This window comes from Lemur catta, chromosome 5 (assembly GCF_020740605.2).
Source record: "Lemur catta isolate mLemCat1 chromosome 5, mLemCat1.pri, whole genome shotgun sequence".
Classification (NCBI taxonomy): Eukaryota; Metazoa; Chordata; class Mammalia; order Primates; family Lemuridae; genus Lemur; species Lemur catta.
This window is the reverse complement of record NC_059132.1, coordinates 78,300,623-78,320,513: the sequence shown is the minus strand read 5'-3', so window position 1 is coordinate 78,320,513 and position 19,891 is coordinate 78,300,623. Positions and strand designations below refer to the sequence as shown.

General features: G+C 37.3%; 1 protein-coding gene across 2 annotated transcripts in view; it reads left to right on the top strand.

The window, feature by feature from the left end:
- Positions 1 to 19,891, top strand: part of PDGFC (platelet derived growth factor C) — a 210,341-nt gene that overhangs the window by 177,174 nt on the left and 13,276 nt on the right. For both annotated transcript variants that reach the window (XM_045552169.1, XM_045552170.1), the window contains exon 5: positions 18,048 to 18,255. In XM_045552169.1, coding sequence (XP_045408125.1) covers positions 18,048 to 18,255 — 208 coding nt within the window. The remainder of the gene's footprint in view (positions 1 to 18,047; positions 18,256 to 19,891) is intronic.

Genomic DNA, 19,891 nt, shown 5'->3' with positions numbered 1-19,891 from the left:
GTCCCATAAATTCTTCACTTCCTCAAACTATGTACCCTCAGCTCCTTCAGTTTCTCGGTTCTGCCAGCCATTCCTCAAGTGAGCTAATTTTTAGCTTTTGTGGTGCTGGGATGGTTTGTGTGTGTGTGCATGATCATGTATTCATACATACATACACATGCAGATTTTGGGAAAAGTTTATATCTTTCTGAGCCGATATTCATAAAATATTTTGTACTTATACCCAGTCTTTGAACAACACCCCCCCAACATAGATATTTTTAGTTTATCTGAGTTTTATCTTATGTAAAATTTTATGTAAATATTTTCAAAAACAAATAGGTACATCATTTACCATTTCAGAGTAGAGTGTTTTCAAGTGAAGAATTATAGCCCTTACCCTTATTTTGTACATTACTGTTTGGTGAAATCAGAAAAATTTGTTTTCTCTGGACAGCTGTTTAGGAACCATAAATTTTCCTGTCTGCACTCTGTATTTGGTTAAAGGGAAAACCTCACATCTTACCAACTTCATTCAGTCTGGCTGGCATGCGAAATAAATGCTTTCAGGTTGTAAAAGTGAACTCAATAAAACTAAAGTATTTCCAAAGTTTGCTTAGAAACTGCTTTGCCTAGTGGATACAAGATTATGCCATGCTCTGAATATCAAAGAAAGAGGTTAGCCCAGTGTCAACAATTATATAATTCTATACCCTAAACCCAACAACAAAACTAACCACTTCCTAAATTGCGAATAGCAGTAGCACAAGCTGAAACCACAGTTGATCAGTGCATGTAAAACCACAGTTTTCCTGGTACTAGTATAATTATTTCCATAATATTCTGCATAAAATCATCAGAAGCCAGAAAGCATTTTTGCATCAGTGAGTAAGGAAGACATTCAGAAAGATAAATTATTTTAAAGTAACCACTTCTGGAAAATGGTTTAAAAAATGGCATCATATTCATTGCATGAACATTCATATTACTAAACTTAAATGGTCTTCTTTAAGACTGTGATTTCTCTGAAACTACACTGTTTACACTGAAAGTTTCACGTCCCTCATGAAGCTAATATTTTTAACCAAAAACTCTTTTTGAGGCCAATTGGTTAGGAAATTATTAAATCTAGGATTTTAATTTCAGCAGTTTTTCACATTGAATAAGAAAGAAGTAACATTGAATACACTGTGAAGACAATTAGTAAAGTGATCAAGTAAGGATTTTTAGCTCTGCTGAGTTTCTGAGATTGAAATTTAACTATTTAACTATAACAAACTTTTCATATCAACTTGTCTTCAAAAATCTCTAAAACAAATAATTACAGACTATTATTTAAATCTCTCATTGTCAAGTTCATCAAGGGCCGCAGCAACAACATTCTGAAAGTTACCATTGATCTCTGAGTACTTTGGAGGTTCTGGAGATTCTCTGTGGACCCGCAGACATTCCTCCCCGTCTATCCCATGTATTTGTCATCCTTTGCTCTCAGTCTGTGCTCCATGCTGTGCTTTTTCCTTTGCTCCCATCACTAAAGCATTTGACTAGTTTGACTCCTTATCTGTGAGACTCCTTGTCTGAGATTATTGGCTAGCATACCTGATTGAAGAAAGTTCTGGAAATATCCAACCACAGAATTATGCCCCCATGCCATGAATGGTGTCTATGAATGAAATCCTGTTGTCATTCTAAACGAAATTAGATTTTACTTTAGATTCAAATGCTCTGCAGTGCTGCTGGGCAGGCATTCGACAGCATCTTTGTGTCTCCTCTCTCCTCCTCAAGGAGGCTGTTATTTTACGTTTTCCTCTCTTTCTTCAAACCTCTGGCATCATTTCTCCCCTCCTCACTCTCAAGTGATAATTTTGGTTTCTGTGTCACAAGGAAAACACAAGCAGTCGGGAAGAGCCTTCCGCACCGCAAGCTCTTGGCATGCTGTCTACCCCTCTCTGGTGGGTACCTCAGCAAGTGACTCTCCCCACTGTAGCCCTGGGTAAACTCTGGCTGCCTTCCTTCCCGATTCCATCTCTTCCAGCCCTTGTCTACTCAGGGATGCTCCCACACTCTTTTCTGTCCTGCATCATCTTCTTCTTCTTTTCTATTCTTGGCCATTCTATTGGTTCATTCCCCTCAGCATACACATAGTGCTATTATTTCTCCCATCTTGAGAATAATATGTGCTTCTCCTGATCCCACATCCTCGCCCAGCTTGGCAGCACCTGCTCATAACTTACAACACTCTTGTTTGCTAGTTCTAATTGCCTTCCTCTTACTCGCTCCTAAACTCACACTGGTCTCGCTTCCCCCCCACCCCCCACAGTCACACTTGCTAAGGTCCCGCATGACCACATATTGCTACATCCAGTGGAAAACTCGCGGTTCTCCTCTTATCAGGCCTATCAGCAGCAGCCGGCCCTGCTGATCCTTCATTTCCTCCCACTGAACACTTTCTCACTTGGTTTCCAGGTCTTCACGTTCTCCCTGTTTTCCACCCAGCTCTCTGGCTGCTCCTCCTCAGGCCCCTTTACTGGTTCCTCCTCCTCTCTTTGTCCGGGAATGATGCGGGTGTTTCTAGGGTCAGTTCCTCTTTTAATCACGACCACTTTATAGCCATGTCATTCACCTCCTCCTAATAAAAACTCATTTTTGCAATCTCATCCAATCCCATGGCATTTAGTTCTATCCATAAGCCATGGGCTCCCAAATTTATGCAGCCAGCCATACATCTAACCTAAAATCCTCTCCTGAATACCCACCCACCTACCTCTTCAGTCTTTCCGTTTGGATTATTGGAACCACTCCCTAGGTGGCCTCCCTGTGTCTACCTTTGCCTTCCTGCGGTCTGTTTTCCCCACTGCAGTGAGTGAGGTCCTCTTCAGACATAGGGCAGAGGGTACCATGCCTTTGCATGGACCTCTCCAATGGCCCCCAGCTGGGGTTGCCAGAGTGAGCAATTGTACATGTGAATTTCAGTTAAACAATGACTGATTTTGTAACTTTGGGGCCATACTTACACTAAAAGATCATTCCTATTTATGTGAAATTCAAAGATAACTGGGCCTCCTGTATTATATATGGCAACTCTCACACCCAAGTCACCCAGAGTAAGTTCTAAATCCTTACAGTGGCCTCCACTGTCCCCACGTAATCTGGGCTGTCTCCAATCTGCAATCCAGCTGTGATGTTCCATTTTTGCTGTACCTTGAATTGAATTTCACCAAACATACTTCCTGCCTGAGATTATTTGCCCTGCTATCCCGTATACCTAGGAATTCTTCCTCAGATAGCCATATGACATACACCCTCAACTCCTTTACGTTTTGCTTGAATGTTGCTTCTCAATGAGGCCGTCCCTGTCTTTCTTTTCCCCACCCTGCTTTACTTTTTTTTTATTATACATCTCACCATCTAACATTCTATGTTTTATTTATTTTGTTTATGGTCTATTTCTCCCCATTAGACTATGTATTCCATAAAGGTAGAAGTATTTCTTTTGTTTGCTGCTCCATCCTTAGCACCTAGAACAGTGTCTGGCTCATATTAAATGCTCAGGATGTATTTGTTGAATAATCAAATGAATATATATCATGTTAATGACCCCCGGATAATAAAGAGCCTATTAATGTGGTTATGAATATACCTACTTATCTATAGGGAAACATTTATTAGTTTTACAATACACTATCTGAAATCAGCTGAAGCAATGAAAATCTTTAGAAAGCAAAGTAGGGGGTAGGAAAATAAAAGTGATCCCAGAGCACTGGACCCTTAGGGCAAAGCATGACAGAACAGAGGGGCAGGGTAAAGAGCAAGGCAAAGAAAGGAATTTGGGAAGACATTTATCAATTGACCTTGAACTTTATTAAATTTTACTATGACTTTGCATCTCCTGAGTATTCTAGCCCTGCTCCATCTAGGTGTTAGATTCTTTATTCAGAAAATACTCATTATTTTAATAATCCATTTAGTTGATTCTGGTGGATAGAATTTTACCTTATGTAATATGTGACTGTTACGCTTTATAGCCCCTCCCCTGCTCACAGCACCCCTCCCTTGTGCTGACAAAGCTGTTCAGTCCCTTTTACCTGATGCTAGCTGCTCCCTTTCAAGACTACTGTACATCCAGTAGGTGCCCTGCATATTGGATTGAGGACCGATGGGTCTATTTTTAGAAGTCTGTTAAACTTAAATTAGAACAACAAGATCTCAGTTGGTTATTTTTCAGTCTCTGCCTATGTAGGGTGTAAATCATCTTGTTTGCTGTATAGTTCGGTTCACAGTGGCAATCATATCCCCAAGCTGTTGGGGCTCATTTCTGCATTGTTCTCATGTACATTAAAAATTATTGAGAGTATAATGGACCATTGTACATGCATACAGTATGATCATTTTTCAACAGACTTCCAATTATGAACATTTAAGTTTTTTATTTTTACTCTCCTCTATTAATAATGCCACAATGCATATCCTCAGATTATATCTCTGATTATTTCCTTAGGACAAAAATTCTGAATACAGAATTGTAAGATCTGAAAAAATGGGCATTTTTAAGGCTTGTAGAAAATATTGTTGAATTGTCCTGTAGAGATACTGTGACATTTTACAGATTATGAGAAAGATATTCTTGCCCTATCTTTACCTACAGTGCATATTAACTCTCCTCTGTCTTCAAATCCCTTTTCTTCATTTGCCCCCCTTCTTTTCTGATTGCAAATATGCATAGATTATTATATTAAGCCTTTTTCTAATCTTTTCAAACATCCATTATTCTTTCTTCTTTTTAATTATTGTCAATCTCAATGAAAAAGTTTTACTTACAGTCTCCATTTATACTCCTTTTTCTTACAGGCCCTCTTTCTTCCTTTCTTGCTTCAATGACAGATCTCTATTCCTAAAGTCACGGAAGACCACCTGTTGAATAGACACAGTGGCCTGTTTTTACTCCTCTTCCTTCTTGATCTTTCCATCTCTTTGATATGTTCTGTGTCTCCACTCCCTGAAACTCTCTTCTCCTTTGTCTACAGAATCACTAACATCTCCATGTTCTCTTCTGGCCCATTAGATTGATCTCTTCCAGACACCAGTGCTGGTGGCTTCTCTGCTGTGGCCTATAATCTAAATGGGAAATCCCAGTTGCCTGTCCTTGATCATCCTCTTTTCTCATTTCATTTGTACGGTTATCCCATGGCTTTAACATTTAACATTTGTATATGTTAATGAGTATCAATCTCTATCCCGAGCCGGTCGTCTATATTTAATGCCACGGAAATGTTTGCAGTTGTCCACTGGCTGTATCCCTGTCAATACACCTCTACTTAAAATGACCCAACCTGAAATTTATTCTTATTTCTTACCAATTTTGTCTCTGCTAGATAACTATGTCACTGTCAACCCATTCTCTCAAGCCACAATCATTTAATACCAAGCACGTCTCTTCTCTCCCTTACTCCCCATCCCATCAGCTACCAATTCCTGTTGGTTCTGCCACAGTCATGTACTTTGACACCCTTCTTTTTATTTGTTTTCCTCAATGGTGGCAGTCACTCAGTTCTTAAAACATACATTTTTTTTTCGCATTTCATTAATATTTTTCTGCCAGATCCCCAGAATTATTAGGGATCAAAAATTATCCAGAAGATATAGGTTTGGCCCCTGCCCTGAAAGAACTTACAGGCAAATAGGAGAGAGATGTATAATGATTTCAGTTCAGTGCAATGCCAGAGATATGAATAGAATGATACAGGCTCCGAAAGAGCAACTAGCTTAAAGGTAGTGGTATATAGAGAGAAAGGGAGGTCTCACTAGTGAAAGCCTCCTGGAGGAGTGGAGTCTCTACTGATGAGCAGTAATTGGCCATATGACAAGAAGAGAAAGGAGGCCGGGCGAGGTGGCTCACACCTGTAATCCTAGCACTCTGGGAGGCCGAGGCAGGTGGATCGTTTGAGCTCAGGAGTTCGAGACCAGCCTGAGCAAGAGCAAGACCCCATCTCTACAAAAAAAAAAAAAAGAAAGAAAGAAAGAAAGAAATTAGCTGGACAACTGAAAAAAAAATATATATATATATGTGTGTGTGTGTATATATATATATATATATATATATATAAATTAGCCAGGCATGGTGGCACATGCCTATAGTCCCAGCTACTTGGGAGGCTGAGGCAGGATCGCTTGAGCCCAGGAGTTTGAAGTTGCTGTGAGCTAGGCTGACGCCACAGCACTCTTGCCTGGGCAACAGAGCGAGACTCTGTCTCAATAAAAAAAATAAAATAAAAAAGAAGAAGAGAAAGGCAATTACTGACCATGGCAACAGCAGGAGGAAAAGTTCAAATTCCCAAACCTTGTTTATGGGCTCCCACCAGAGTCTACACACCTGCTTCTCCCAACCTTAGAACACCTCCTCACATAGTATAGAAGTGGAAAGCCAAAAAATGAACTTGCATGTGTCTCACCTTTCTTAAAATCTCTTTTGGCTCTCCCACTTCTTTGTGATTAAGTCCAAATGCTATAGTTTGGCACACACAAAGACTTACACACAAAAGATTCCCAGTCAAACCGCAATTCATTCCTGCAGCCTCACCTGCCACCATCTGCTCTCCCCAAAATAGCGATGCTTTTGCCACACTCTTCTTCCTACTCTTCCCCCAACACCATTTTTCTTCCCATCCCAGGTTCATTGTAAATATCTGATGTGCTTCACCCTTCTAATCAATTAATACATAAGTACTTTGTTATTCTCTGAGCTCTAGATTAGCTTTCATCTCTTCTTTGTAGCCTCTGCTTAATTCTCCAGGTAGAATTAATTGTTTTCACAGTACTTAGGTTTTTCACCTCTGTTGTAGTCATGACCTAAGGCTGGGGTCCTCAACCCCTGGGCCGTGGACTAGTACCATCCGTGGTCTCTTAGGAACCTGGCCACACAGCAGGAGGTGAGTGGTGGGAGTGAGTGGAGCTTCATCTGTATTTATAACCACTCCCCATCACTCGCATCTCTGCCTGAGCTCCGCCTCCTGTCAGATCAGCAGCAGCATTAGAATCTCCTAGGAGCACAAACCCTACCGTAAACTGCACATGCGAGGGATCTAAGCTGTGCTCCTTATGAGAATCGAATGCCTGATGATCTGAGCCTTGGTGGCGATGCTAGCGCTGGGGAACAGCTGCAAATACAGATTATCATTAGCAGAGAGGTTAACAATGTAATAATAATAGAAATAAAGTGCACAATAAATGTAATGTGCTTGAATCATCCCAAAACCATCCTCCCCCAACCCCAGTCCCTGGAAAAATTGTCTTCCATGAAGCCGTCCCTGGTGCCAGAAACGCTGGGGACCACTGACTTAAGGAATACAAGTTTGTCCATCGAGAGATAAGAAAATCACAATGGCTGTATTATTCATCTTCATCACCTCAGTGTGAGCACATATGAGGAGTATAATACAGCTTCTTGAATAATTTAACATTTTATCTGTTTTCAAAGCCATATCTTGCTGATACCAATAGAAGTAGAAGATTTTTCAGGTGTTCTTGGGGTGATGGCAGCAACTTTTCACAAAGTATTCTGTGTTCTTTGTTGCCTTGGGTGATCTTTTTGACCTGTTCAGAATTCTGATCATGTGACGATTTCATTTTAGTGTCATGACCAACATGAACGAACATGTTTATTTTTTGGAGGTGTTCATATCTGTGGATCAATATTAAAGACTTTATAACATAATAGGTATGTCACAGAATGATTTAAAAATGTGAAAAGAAATGACCTAGCATTTGATGAAATAATTGTCACATATTTTTCTCCATTGTTGAAATGAAAATGGCATGTTGACTAGTTACTTTATAGAAGTTAGTTTTAATACAATACTATACACTGTAAGATAATAGTTAAGAGTGCACCTGACCAGTGAAATCCTGCATTTTGGGTGGAGTTTTTGCTTGTTTCATTCCATATAAAGACTTTATATGCAAGGAATATGATTTCAGAAGATTGATATAAGAAATATGAACTAAGGATATTATTGTACTTACATTTTTAAAGTTCCTCAGCATAGAGTTATTCATAGCCATAAACATACTTAGACTTGCATTTACTGAACTTGTTGTTGTGAAATGCCCATTTCTCCCTCCAGAACAGCTACTGAATATAAATCTGTTTTAGTGGAGAAAGAAGTTTGTTCAAGGATTATCCCTGTGGGGCAGAACAAGCTCTGATTTGCCATGTCAGTGTAGTAAGAATGTTGGGTGGAGATATCATTGAACACTGACTAAAGAGGTAACGCCACTCTATATAGCACAAACAAACATCAGTCTCGAAATAAACTTTTGAAAATAATTGTTTATCTTGGCTAAAATTGGTACAACTTGGATAATTAAATGTACAATAAAAATAATGTGTATGATAATTCTGCAGTATATATAATGGTTTATTAAATTTTTCAATTATGCTCTCTTACTTAATCCTTGCATTTTTCCTAAGCAGATGTTATCTTCTCTGCTTTGAACATTTATCTTTACAGACACACACATAAATGAGGTATTCACCATGTAATGTAGAGAGACATCCCATTTTCTATGGCTGGTAGGGTGTGGCTCACCTGCATTGAAGAAAACAGCCTTGTTTGCATCACCAGGCTCCATAGGAGGCATAGTGAGCATGTTCTGAACACATGAAATATACTCCAAGGGAAGTGAATGGCAAGTCTCAGAAGGCATACTGGGTTAACTGAGGTTTGTGAAACCTGTATGGACCCCTTCCATTGAGGTCCACTGTGAAGAATCAATAGAATCTTTAAAATAAAGGCCATTTTTTTAAAAAAAGCTTAATGTTTAAAAGCAGATATGTATTTCTAGAAAAATAAAAATAATTAATATTTTTATGAATATGCTACCTAAAATTTGTGGTAGAATATGTAAAGTTCTGTTATTTAATTCAGGCAGTAATGGCAAAGGCAAAAACAGGGAGACCAGTTAGACATTTCAGATGATGGCTTGGATTATAAAGTGCTAGCCAATGGATGTGGTGGGAAGTGGTCAGATTCTATATGTAGCCTGAAAGTAATGCCAGGATACCTTGATGTGGGATGTGGGGTGTAAGCAAAGGAGAGGAGAAGCAAAGGATGACTCCAAATTCTGGATTTGCCATTGACTGAGACAGTGAAAAAGTGCAGGTTAGAAAAAGGAATTTGTTGGTGATCAGCATATAAATCACATACAGTGCTTTGAAAGTATAGAAATCACCAAAGGAAAGAACACAGACAGAAAATAGAAAAGGTCCAAACAGAAAGTCTAGGGCCACTCCAGCATGCAGAAGGAAGGTGATCAGGAGGAACCAGCAAACAGCCCTAAAGAGAGGCATCTAGCCAGAGAGGAAGAAAACACACAAAACTTAGTACAAAGCCACTTGCTGGTGAGAGGTCAACTAGGATGGAGACCACAACAATGGACCATTGGATTCAGCCAGGTGGTGATCATTGGTGACCTTTACATATACTCTAACTACTTCCATTATATTATCTCCTTTTCCCCTCACAGCAATTCCCTGAGGAATTTTTCATGACCATCTCTGCTTCAGCTACTTACACTCTTTTTATACTGTCAAGACATTTTAAATAAATACTTCTGTGCTTTTGTTTTTTTTTACCCAAAATAAGGTCTTCCCCACAAGCCCCATACAAAATTAGATTGAGGTTTAGCGTCTTATCTGACTGTTAAACTTACAGAACATATAATTGAAAATGTCTACCAGTATAGCCACCATTTTTGAGGTAGAGTCCCACAAAATATTCCACAGATTTCCCTCTATGGCTGTTGAGTGATACATTGACTAAGTATTGTACTACAGGAGAAATTTCTGTCAGAAAGTGTCTTCAGGGATTTGGGTGTGAGATACACATTTCAAGTTTTACAGTGAAGGTGTGTTTTTCTTCTATCAGTTCTCAGTTTACATTCTTTTTCATCTGAAGTTGCTTACTGTCGGTCATTTCTTGAGTACTACATATAACAAAGCAAATCCACAAGCATTCACTATAATAAAATTAGGAAAAGAGTCATGTGATACTTTGTTGTCAAACACTTGCAGCTGCTAGTTGTTATTTCAGCTTTTTATGGCCTGTCACATTTTTTGATTCAGAGGAATAATTTTTAAAAACTTAGTAGAAAAAAAAACCCTTAATTTTGGCTTCCCACAAATTCCATTGTGGAAAATATCCTTGGGACTATCTTATTTAGTCATCTGATGGAATTCTAGTTTTCAATATAGATTATTACTTATAATGACCCTGACTCACCAGCCAAGAATGAGCCAGCTCCGTGGTCAAGAGTTGACTGGTATGGAGACCATCAAACCTAAGGTGCTGGCACTAGGCTGAAATTCTTTCTTTAGCTTGTAGACCACTAATGTTTTAGGTGAGGAGGATTTGAGGGTAACAATGTCTTACTTTGTAAATCTAGTTAGGTTGTGGTAGTTCTCAAGTTTTCACGCTAACAGGAAAATGGAGCCACTAGCAGTTATTTCATCTATCAAGTTGGTAAGAAGCTGTACTTAGGTCCATAAACATTACTTTTCTTTAAGACAACATTTTCAGCAAAACTATTCATCTCTTTTTCCATATTCCTTTCTGCCCAGGCAGAATATTACTGCTTTTCAGGATTTTTCTGAAACCATGAAACTCATGGCCTTCAATGGTGAGTTTCATGTTTGAGCCTTGAAATGACTGCTCTTAAGTGCTGGATGATACACTGTGTTCTCATTTCATCCTGGACTGTCACTGTGATCTGTTATATAGATATGTCAAGTTTTACTCCATTGCTGTACTCTTTTACTAAGGACCTCTCGATATTAAGGCTTGGTGTGAACACAATTGGCCACCTTCCCTAGGATCTCTCACATAAATATATAATCTGCATTACCCACACAGTATTAAAACATCTGTTCTTGAGCAGGAATGCAAGCATTTGCTTTTCTTTGCCGGCTTAAAAATAATTTAAAAACATAACCCAGATAACTCTTTGGATGAATTCAGATAAGAACAGAGGGAAAAACAAAGAAGCATGTTTAAATAAATTGTTCCAGGGCATTCTTGTGTCTTTACAGAAACTCCCGTCAGTTGTTCCTGGCAGGCATTTTCGTCTGCATGCTCCGTCTGCTTCTTAAGCTCTTTAAAAGCCAGACCTATGTACAATATATCAGTTTGACATTATAGGAATGAGATTGGAGACACCTTTAAGAAGTGATGTCACGTAAGACAGGACATTTTTTTTTCTTTCTCCTACAACACCTGATTATTTCATCCTCATTTTGTTTTTGACTACAATAAAACCTAATTTTCATTCCTAATCCTCTGTTAGGTATGAATGAAGTGAAAGCCTTCTTATCAGTTTGAAATGTACTGTGTGTGGTTAACTAAGAAAGCTGCAATGTAAATCTTTGTAGTCTCTAATAGTTTTGCATCAGTTGCTATGCTACTAAAGGTAAACATTTGTATATGTGTATTTGTCCAAGGACCATTCATTGTAAATGTTGTACTTTTAAAATCTCACTGGCCACAAAAATCCTAATAAAATGAAAAGCTATGGTTTTTTTAAAGCTAAGTAACTATCTATTATGAAATTATAAGCAGTTCAGAGAGTACTATTCCAAACAGGAAGTCAGCTTTTCTTTTTCTAAAAAAAAGAAGATGGTAATAAATACACAAAATATTTAAGGTCACCATAATAAAATAAAAAATAAACATTAAAATATTGATTTTTGAAAAGTAACACTGGAGAAGTCAATAAGGAAATAACTTTTGCAACCAAACTTGCTGTCTTAAGCTTATAAGGCTGATTCATATGACTATTACTTTGATTGAACTCAAGGGCTGTCAGTTATGTTTCAATAATAATAACAGGAATGTATTTGTTTTTCAGTTATTTTTCACGCTAAGTTCACTTTTTATGGTCTGCATTGACCAGGATTTGTGCAATACTTACTTGGTTATTTATGTGGTTCATAATAGCAAATTCTCAGTTTGGCTTTGTTTTGGCCAGAGAAGAATCTCTCCTAGGATGCAGTATACTTGGCTTATAAAGTTATAAGCTTCACAGGGGCAAGAATTTTGGCCTGTTTTGTTCACTGTGCCCACCTCACAGGTTTTTAAATAAATGTTTATTAAATGATTTAATGGACATAATATAATATTATCCTTTGCTTGCTCCTACAATAGATATAAGTTGAGAAGTTAATGACAGTATGTATTAGTCTTATAGGGCTGCCTTAACAAAATACCACAGACTGGGTGACTTAAACTACAGAAACTTATTTTCGCACAGTTTTGGAGAGTAGAAGTCTGAGGTCAAGGTGTCAGCAGGGTCAGTTTCTTCTGAGACCTCTCTCCTTGGCTTATAGATGGCCATCTTCTTCCCGTGTGTTCACATGGTCTTCCCTCTGTACATATCTGTGTCCAAATTTCTTCTTATAAGGACTCTGGTCATATCGGATTAGCGTGCACCTTAATGACATTATTTTAATTTAATTATCTCTTCAAAGACCCTATCTCCAAATACAGGAACATTATGAAGTGCTGGGGGGGTAGGACTTAAACACAGGAATTTAGGGTGGACACAATTCAGCCCATAGCATGGCATGTGTCTGTATTCATTTGAACATTTTTGATACCACTTTTCTAAGCAAGGACCTGTTTCCTTCTGATTTTTAGGACCGTACAGCTTCTATTCATATGCTAGATATGCCTTTCTAGGATATTTGAATTCTTAAAGGGCAGGGTAAACTTTATGGACTCTCAGAACAAAAAAAAAAAAATCAATGTAGAATTATGTTAGTTGTACCATAGGACAGTATTTCCCAAAACTCACTGATAATCTAAAACAACAAGGAAGATCTAAAAGAAAAAAGAAAAAGACTCAGCCCCATCATAGCCTTACTAAGTAGTGGCATATTATATTTTTTAAACTCTGAAGGTGATTTTGTGGAAGCAGTATTGATTGGGCTCTCTTGTGTCTGACAATTACATAGAATTTTTAAATTTAAAAGCTGAAATGAAACTTAAAGGTCACTGAGTTTAGCTGCCATGTTTTATAGTGGAGGAAACTGAGGCACAGAGAGGTTTCGGTATTTGCCCAAATTCTCTTCCCTAAATGTGAGCAGCTCCAGGATTAGAGCCCCTGAGTCCTTGACTCCTCATCAGGGCTCTTCTCTCATCTCTTGTCCTTCAGAGTAACCTTCAACCTGGGATTTAAAAGACCTCATTTTGTATAAGGATCCTTAGCATGTGCAACTCACATTTTAGAAATGTATTGTTTGACAGGACACTTCGTTGCACAGACTTCAGATTCATTTTCTGTTCTTTCACAATCTGTCCTTACAGGTAAAATACCTGAAAGGGTCTAGGCTGGAGCTGGACCATCACCCGGTTGTCATTACTGCCAGAGGGTGATTAGTGGAAGAGCTTTTCTCTGACTTACTGAAGTAAGGATTTTGATTTAGTTGTTTCCATTACAGAACACTAAGAAATTCTGCTTTCCATTGCTGTTCATTGTCATCCACTAAATTGTAGTACACATAGGGGGGTGGAATTTTTTAAAAAAGCACATACATATATATATTTATGAAGAATAAAAGCAATAGAAAGTAGGGAATAGGAAAATCCAGTTCAAGTCAAGGCACTTTTTGCATATTCTACATAGCATAACAGCCCAATCATAAGTATTTTTAAATATCAAAGATATTGTTAGAATTTTTTAGATACTAAATATGGGAGAAAATGCTATTAGTCTGTACTGAACAGCAGTGTTCTGTTGGAGCAAAAATTAAAACTGAAAAATTAGAGGACATTTTTTCCCTCTAACTTCTTTTTTCCATTGCTCCCCCTTTCTTTCTGAGAATCCCTTTAACCAACTTAGAAAAGCAGAACTTTGAAAGTGAACAACTTGGTTGTTCCTTGAACCAGTGGGTGGGGTGACAGTCATGAGAAGGCCCTTAAATAGAAGCACCACTTCCTCTGTTCTGTCCAGGGATTGATTCTTTGAATCCAGGGAACAGAAAGTGTGTTGATTTTCCCTTCCTGTTTTCTGGGTGGGGACGGTGTATGTGTGGGGTGGGGGAGAGGGTTGGTTATCTTTTTTTTTTTAATTTACCTTATTTTAATTTAAATACTTAAAAGTTTAGAGGTTTATAACACCTACCAGTCTATACATGCAGTATAGTAACAAGATGCTTTTCTTCCAGCCTTGTGATTTGAGAGGATTGATACACAAATATTTCACTGGACCCAAAGCATACATATTTTGTTTGTCCAATATTATAGGCTTAACTTGTTTTGCTTTCTTTTGTATTAATATTTTGAACTTTATCTAAGCAACGTTAATTTCATTTGGAACTTTTTATGGCTTTAAAGGAATGCTCTATGCAGGGACTCTCCAACAGACTTGGAAGCAAAATAAGCCACCTCATTCTTGGATTAGGTCTAATTGAAAATAGCCTAAATAATAATTTTATATCATGCCTAAAATATACATCTGTACTCCAGCACTTTAATAAATAATACATACTTTTTGTATTAACTTTCTAGCAATCATTTATTTTCTGTACGCAGATTTTGAAACTTTCAATTTGTTTTATCTCATCATATTCATTAGTAATACCCCTTAATTTTTACTTTATACTATATAGAGAGATATAGATATAGGCTTATATTTTTAAAATTTGCAAAAAATCACATTAACTTTTTCACATTATAAATTTAATCAACATTAACCAAACAGGTTAAATTAAAAATGAAAACTGTTAATTAGATCAGTGTTTATTTATATCTATAATGGAGTTAGCAATCATTATATTCTCTTAAAGCAATTTTGTGTTTCTTGGACAATTATGAAAAACACTGAGTAAATAAAAACATACTAGATTTATTAATAGTTTCTACTCTCAAATTTTAACAATCTAACTGGTAGAGCAAAAACATCATAAATCATTGCAAAACATCTTAGTCCTAATATTTTAGCCAGATCCTTGACATTCTTGAAATTAGGTCTTTAAGAGTAACCATTGTACTATCTATATATATATATCTAAGTATCCCAAAACATTATGTTGTAAACCTCAAATATACGCAATAAAATTTACTTTAAAAATAAAAAGATAAAAGGGATAACAGCTGAGTGGAGACTTGGAAAGTGCACATAAGTAATCTGGAGGCCAGACCTTGTCATTCTCCTTAGCTTCTCTCATAATGCCAACACAGGCCCTGGACACTGTAATAAATTTTTGTTAAATAAATTTCTGTGAAGTTAAAAAAAAAATGAAATTACTGTTGGCTCATGACTGCTGCCACATTCATTTCTGCTGGTTATGCTCTATAACAATGTCCCCCCCATAGGCAAGGGGGCTCTGCACCCACAAAGCTCTGAGCCCCAGAAAACGCTGTGCCTGCCCACAGAAAGGGCAGCTTCTGCTCCTCAAGCCAGACACCCGCAGAGAGAGTCTTTTTCAGATGGACGCAATTGAGATACATGAGACAGTGACGGCTCTGTTACTGTGCAAGGTTTGGTAGATGAATTGGGTTTTTTAAAATGTCATTGTAAATGGTGAAGATTTATTAGGTGGATCAACAGGAGGAAGTTTTTGCATGTGGGGGGTGGAGGCAGCATTTACCATGGGTAAAGGCACGAAGTCTGAGATGAGGATGACATGTGCCATGGTTAGTGAAGAGCCTAGATTGATTGGAACAAAATGTGCATGTCTTTGATGAGTAGGGGATTAGAGGGGAAGGTGAGCAGGGGTCAGATTGCGAGGGCCCTGAATACTGGGTAAGGAATTTGGATTTATCCTCCAGATGAGAAATCACATAGGCATTTGTCCAAATTCATCACAGGATCAGTGATATCTTATTTTAGGTAGATTAACCCAGGGTTATGCAGCATAGAAAAAAAAGAGAAAGGAATGATTGAAGGCAAGGAGATGAGGTTAGAAGCTGCTATATATAGTGCATGCTTTTAGTATCCAGCCCAGGATCCAAGCAATGAGAATGAAAAGGAAGAGTTGATGTGACAGTGTTTTCATTATAATATAAATGTTTTTGTTTTTATCTGATTTCCAAAGGGAATCCATATTACTATAGAAAATGTTGAAAATATGGATATGTAAGGAAAAACTTAAAATCACCCATTTTCATTTAAACCATAGATTAGCAACTCTTGACATTTTCAGCACTTTTGAATTTTTTGCTTTGTTTCAATTTATGCATATTGAAATCATGTTACATTGAAACTATATTTATAGAGCCTGTTTTCTGTCATTTCTCTTGTTAAGTTCCTGGAGGACCTCATTTTTAATGGCTACACCTTACTCCATTTTTTGAGTACAGTATAGTTAACTATTCCACCATTGTAAATTTAGATTTTTTTCCCAGCTTTTTGTTGTTAAAAACATTGCTGTAATGAACATCAAATAACATAAATGTTTTATTCTGTATTCTTCTTCATTTATTTGTTTGAATAAATGTTTTTATTCAAATGCATGTATCTGTTTGTGTATTTATTTTGCCTATGTCAATTTCATCTCTGATCTGCCATTTCCTACCCTGAGTCCATATTAAAAATTATGGAAGAGGAGTTTTTACTGAGTTTTTAAGTCTCCAGTTATATAGAGTATTAACACTTTCATTTTCATTGAAATTATTGTCTTATTCTGTTGCTTGCCATTTAAGTTTATGATTTGTTTTAATCCATTCCCCTGTACATGGCCATTTAAGTCGTTTCCAGTCTTTCTCTATTTAAAACAATGCTACAATTAATATCATTGTATTAATACGTATTTATGTGTACACAGTGAAAGTATATAAACTTCAAAGGTGACTACAGGGACATAAAACATTTAAATCTCTAGTGTCCAATACGCTTCAGTTACATCAGTTAAAGTTGCTTGCACACGGGCACTCACGCCTGCAAGCAGAGCAGAGGAGTTCCACTTTGCTCACATCCCCCATAATCCTTTTGTAAATTCTTGCCAGTCTCATCTATAGGAAATAGTATCACCTTTTCTGTATGTCAAATAATATATCTCATTTTCTTTTACATTTCTCTGATAAGGAATGAATTTTAACTTATTTTCATATGTTTATTAACCATTCAAACTTCTTGTCTGGAATTTGCCCACTTTTTCTACTGTGTTGTCTTTTTTTTGTTTGTTTTTTTTTTGGTATATTCTAGATAATAATCTTGTGATAGTTATGTAGTTTGCCAAAGTGTTCTCCCTGTGTCTCTCTTAATCTTGTTTAATAGGTATTTTATATTAAATATATATATTGTAGACAAATTGATCAGTCTGATCTTTTATGGTTTAGGCCAGTGGCCCCCAGCCTTTTTGGCACCAGGGACCAATGATTTCATGGAAGACAATTTTTCCACTGAAGCGGGGTGGGGAGCCTAGGAGATTAGATGGGAAGATGAGCAGAGATCAGATTTCAAGGGCCCTGAATACTGGGTGTATCGTGGAAGTGGGGTATGGACCTCAGGTGGTGATGCATAGCCCATTTCCTAACAGGCCATAGACCCAGACCGGTATTGGGCTGTGGCCCAGGGTTTGGGGACCACAGGTTTAGTCGTCTTCTATCATGATTGACAAGTTCTTCAACATCAAAGGATTTTCACCTATGTTTTGTTAGAGATCTTACTTCTTATTTTTTTAATTCATCTCACATTAGTTCGCATAACTCAAGTTATTTTCCAGAGTGAAGAAAATGAAAAATGTAAAACAGAAGAAAAAATTGGTAAATTGTATTGTAGTTTTGTTGTACGTCCATAATTGAAGATACTGTCAACTTTTTATATCAGCAAAAGATATTCATATTCACCATGGTTGTGGTGATGAAAATTAATGTCTTTCTCATTGATTTCAGAGAAAATCTATCAAAGTTCATCCATTAATACATGAAGCCTTTGCAAAGTAATTACTTCTAATTGCGTTGAATACAATTTCACTTCCTACGTATTTTAGCCTTTGTCTTTGTAACTTCCCTAAGTCCAGAAGGAATACATTGTCATTTTTAAAACAGTTAACATGGGATTCATTTTACTTTCAGCAATTCACAGAAGCTGTGAGTCCGTCAGTGTTACCCCCCTCAGCTTTGCCACTGGACCTGCTTAATAATGCCGTGGCTGCCTTTAGTACCTTGGAAGATCTTATTCGGTATCTCGAACCAGATAGATGGCAGTTGGACTTAGAAGATCTATATAGGCCAACTTGGCAACTTCTTGGCAAGGCTTTTGTTTTTGGAAGAAAATCCAGAGGTAAGCTCCCTCTTCAGATTAGAACCTCATTTAATTTTCTTTGCAGCTAATGTTTCAGATTCTTCTGTCATAGTTTCTAAAGGGTAGAGTTTAAAATTCTTCAGTGATATATTCAAATAATCCATTTTCTTATCATTTGAGCATATTCCTATATTGAATAAGAATATATACAAAAGCAGGCACCTAATTATAACTCAGGGAGGTTGGAAAATTAAAAGGGATACATCTGAAATTCCTGTCATTTCTTATCTTCAAAGATATCATTTTGATGAAGTCCTCCATTGTGTTTCACAAGAACATTTGCTTACTCAAGCCTAATATTTGGAGTATATTGATTTGAGATTCAAGAAAAAGCATCATAGCTGCAAAACCAGATTTAGGCTAGAAAAGGGGGACAGGCTATAAAAATCCTTATCTGTGATGTCTCCCATGAATTAGGGATATATCAACTTCTGTTTTCTAAGCTTCTAAATAATATGAAAAATAGCAATGACACAACATAATATAGAATTAATAGTTTCCAACGTAGGATTCATAGCAAGAGAACAATGACCTGAAGGAACTCACACCATGATAAGTTTTCTCTGTATAGATTTCCTTTTGAAATGATCACTTTTGACCCTATGGGCATATCTCCCTTCAAGAGTGAAAGTGCTGATAATTAAACCTAATTCCCCATGGTCAAGAAATTGAAAATGATATAAACAGAGTTTTCTATAAGGTTAGCTAATCACTTTTAGTAACATGAGAATTGTAAAGTGTCTATATCAGACACAAATACAAATGTAATAGAAATAATTGAATAATTATAATGCATAAAAAAATTGTTCACTTTGCCAGAAACATTGAAATCTACCCAGGGTCACTTTAAAGAACAGAATGACAGTCTGGAGAATTTATGTGGAAGGAACAATGTTTGGTTAATTTGAGCCATTCACAAGGGCAGATTGCACCAGACTTCTTCTTCTAAATCTTGTCAGAAAGAAACCTGATTCCTGCCCTTTCCCCGGGGTGAGTTGCAGCCCTTTTGGATCTTGAGCTTTATCTCAGCAGGTCATGTTCAGACTTGCCCAACCCTACTATTTTGCTATGCCAACAGACGTGGTTTCCTTTTGGCAATATTTGAAATCGGTGTTCAAGTGCATGGGCAGCCTAATCCTGTCCAGATGCTGAAAGCTGTTACATATTTATAAGATTTGAACTTGATGAATAACTTGATGAATAATTTACAAACAACACTTCCCTTCCCTCCCACTTAGGAACAGGAAGATGCAGATCTGCAAGACTAGCTGAAACACCCGTGAATAGAGCCCTTGTTAGCAAAGTTGAAGTAGATTATCCTGTTGATCTGTAAGAAGCAGGAAGAGTGAAACAGGTTCTAAGCTCAGATCTAGTTTTTTGGCAGCTGGTTTCTGGATGTGAGCCTAAAAACCCCCTTCCTGCCACACATTTATGCCTGAATCTCTGTGCCTGGTGCTCAAAGATTTGGCCAGGGGCTAGCATGTATTTAAAAGCATCCAACACTGAACAAGATCTTTCAAATATTCATTTAACACTTTCAAAATTGAAGCCCTTTGCAGTTTGCCAAAACTATTAACTTTTAAAGCATACAGTAAGTGTGAGAAAAGCAGTGTAT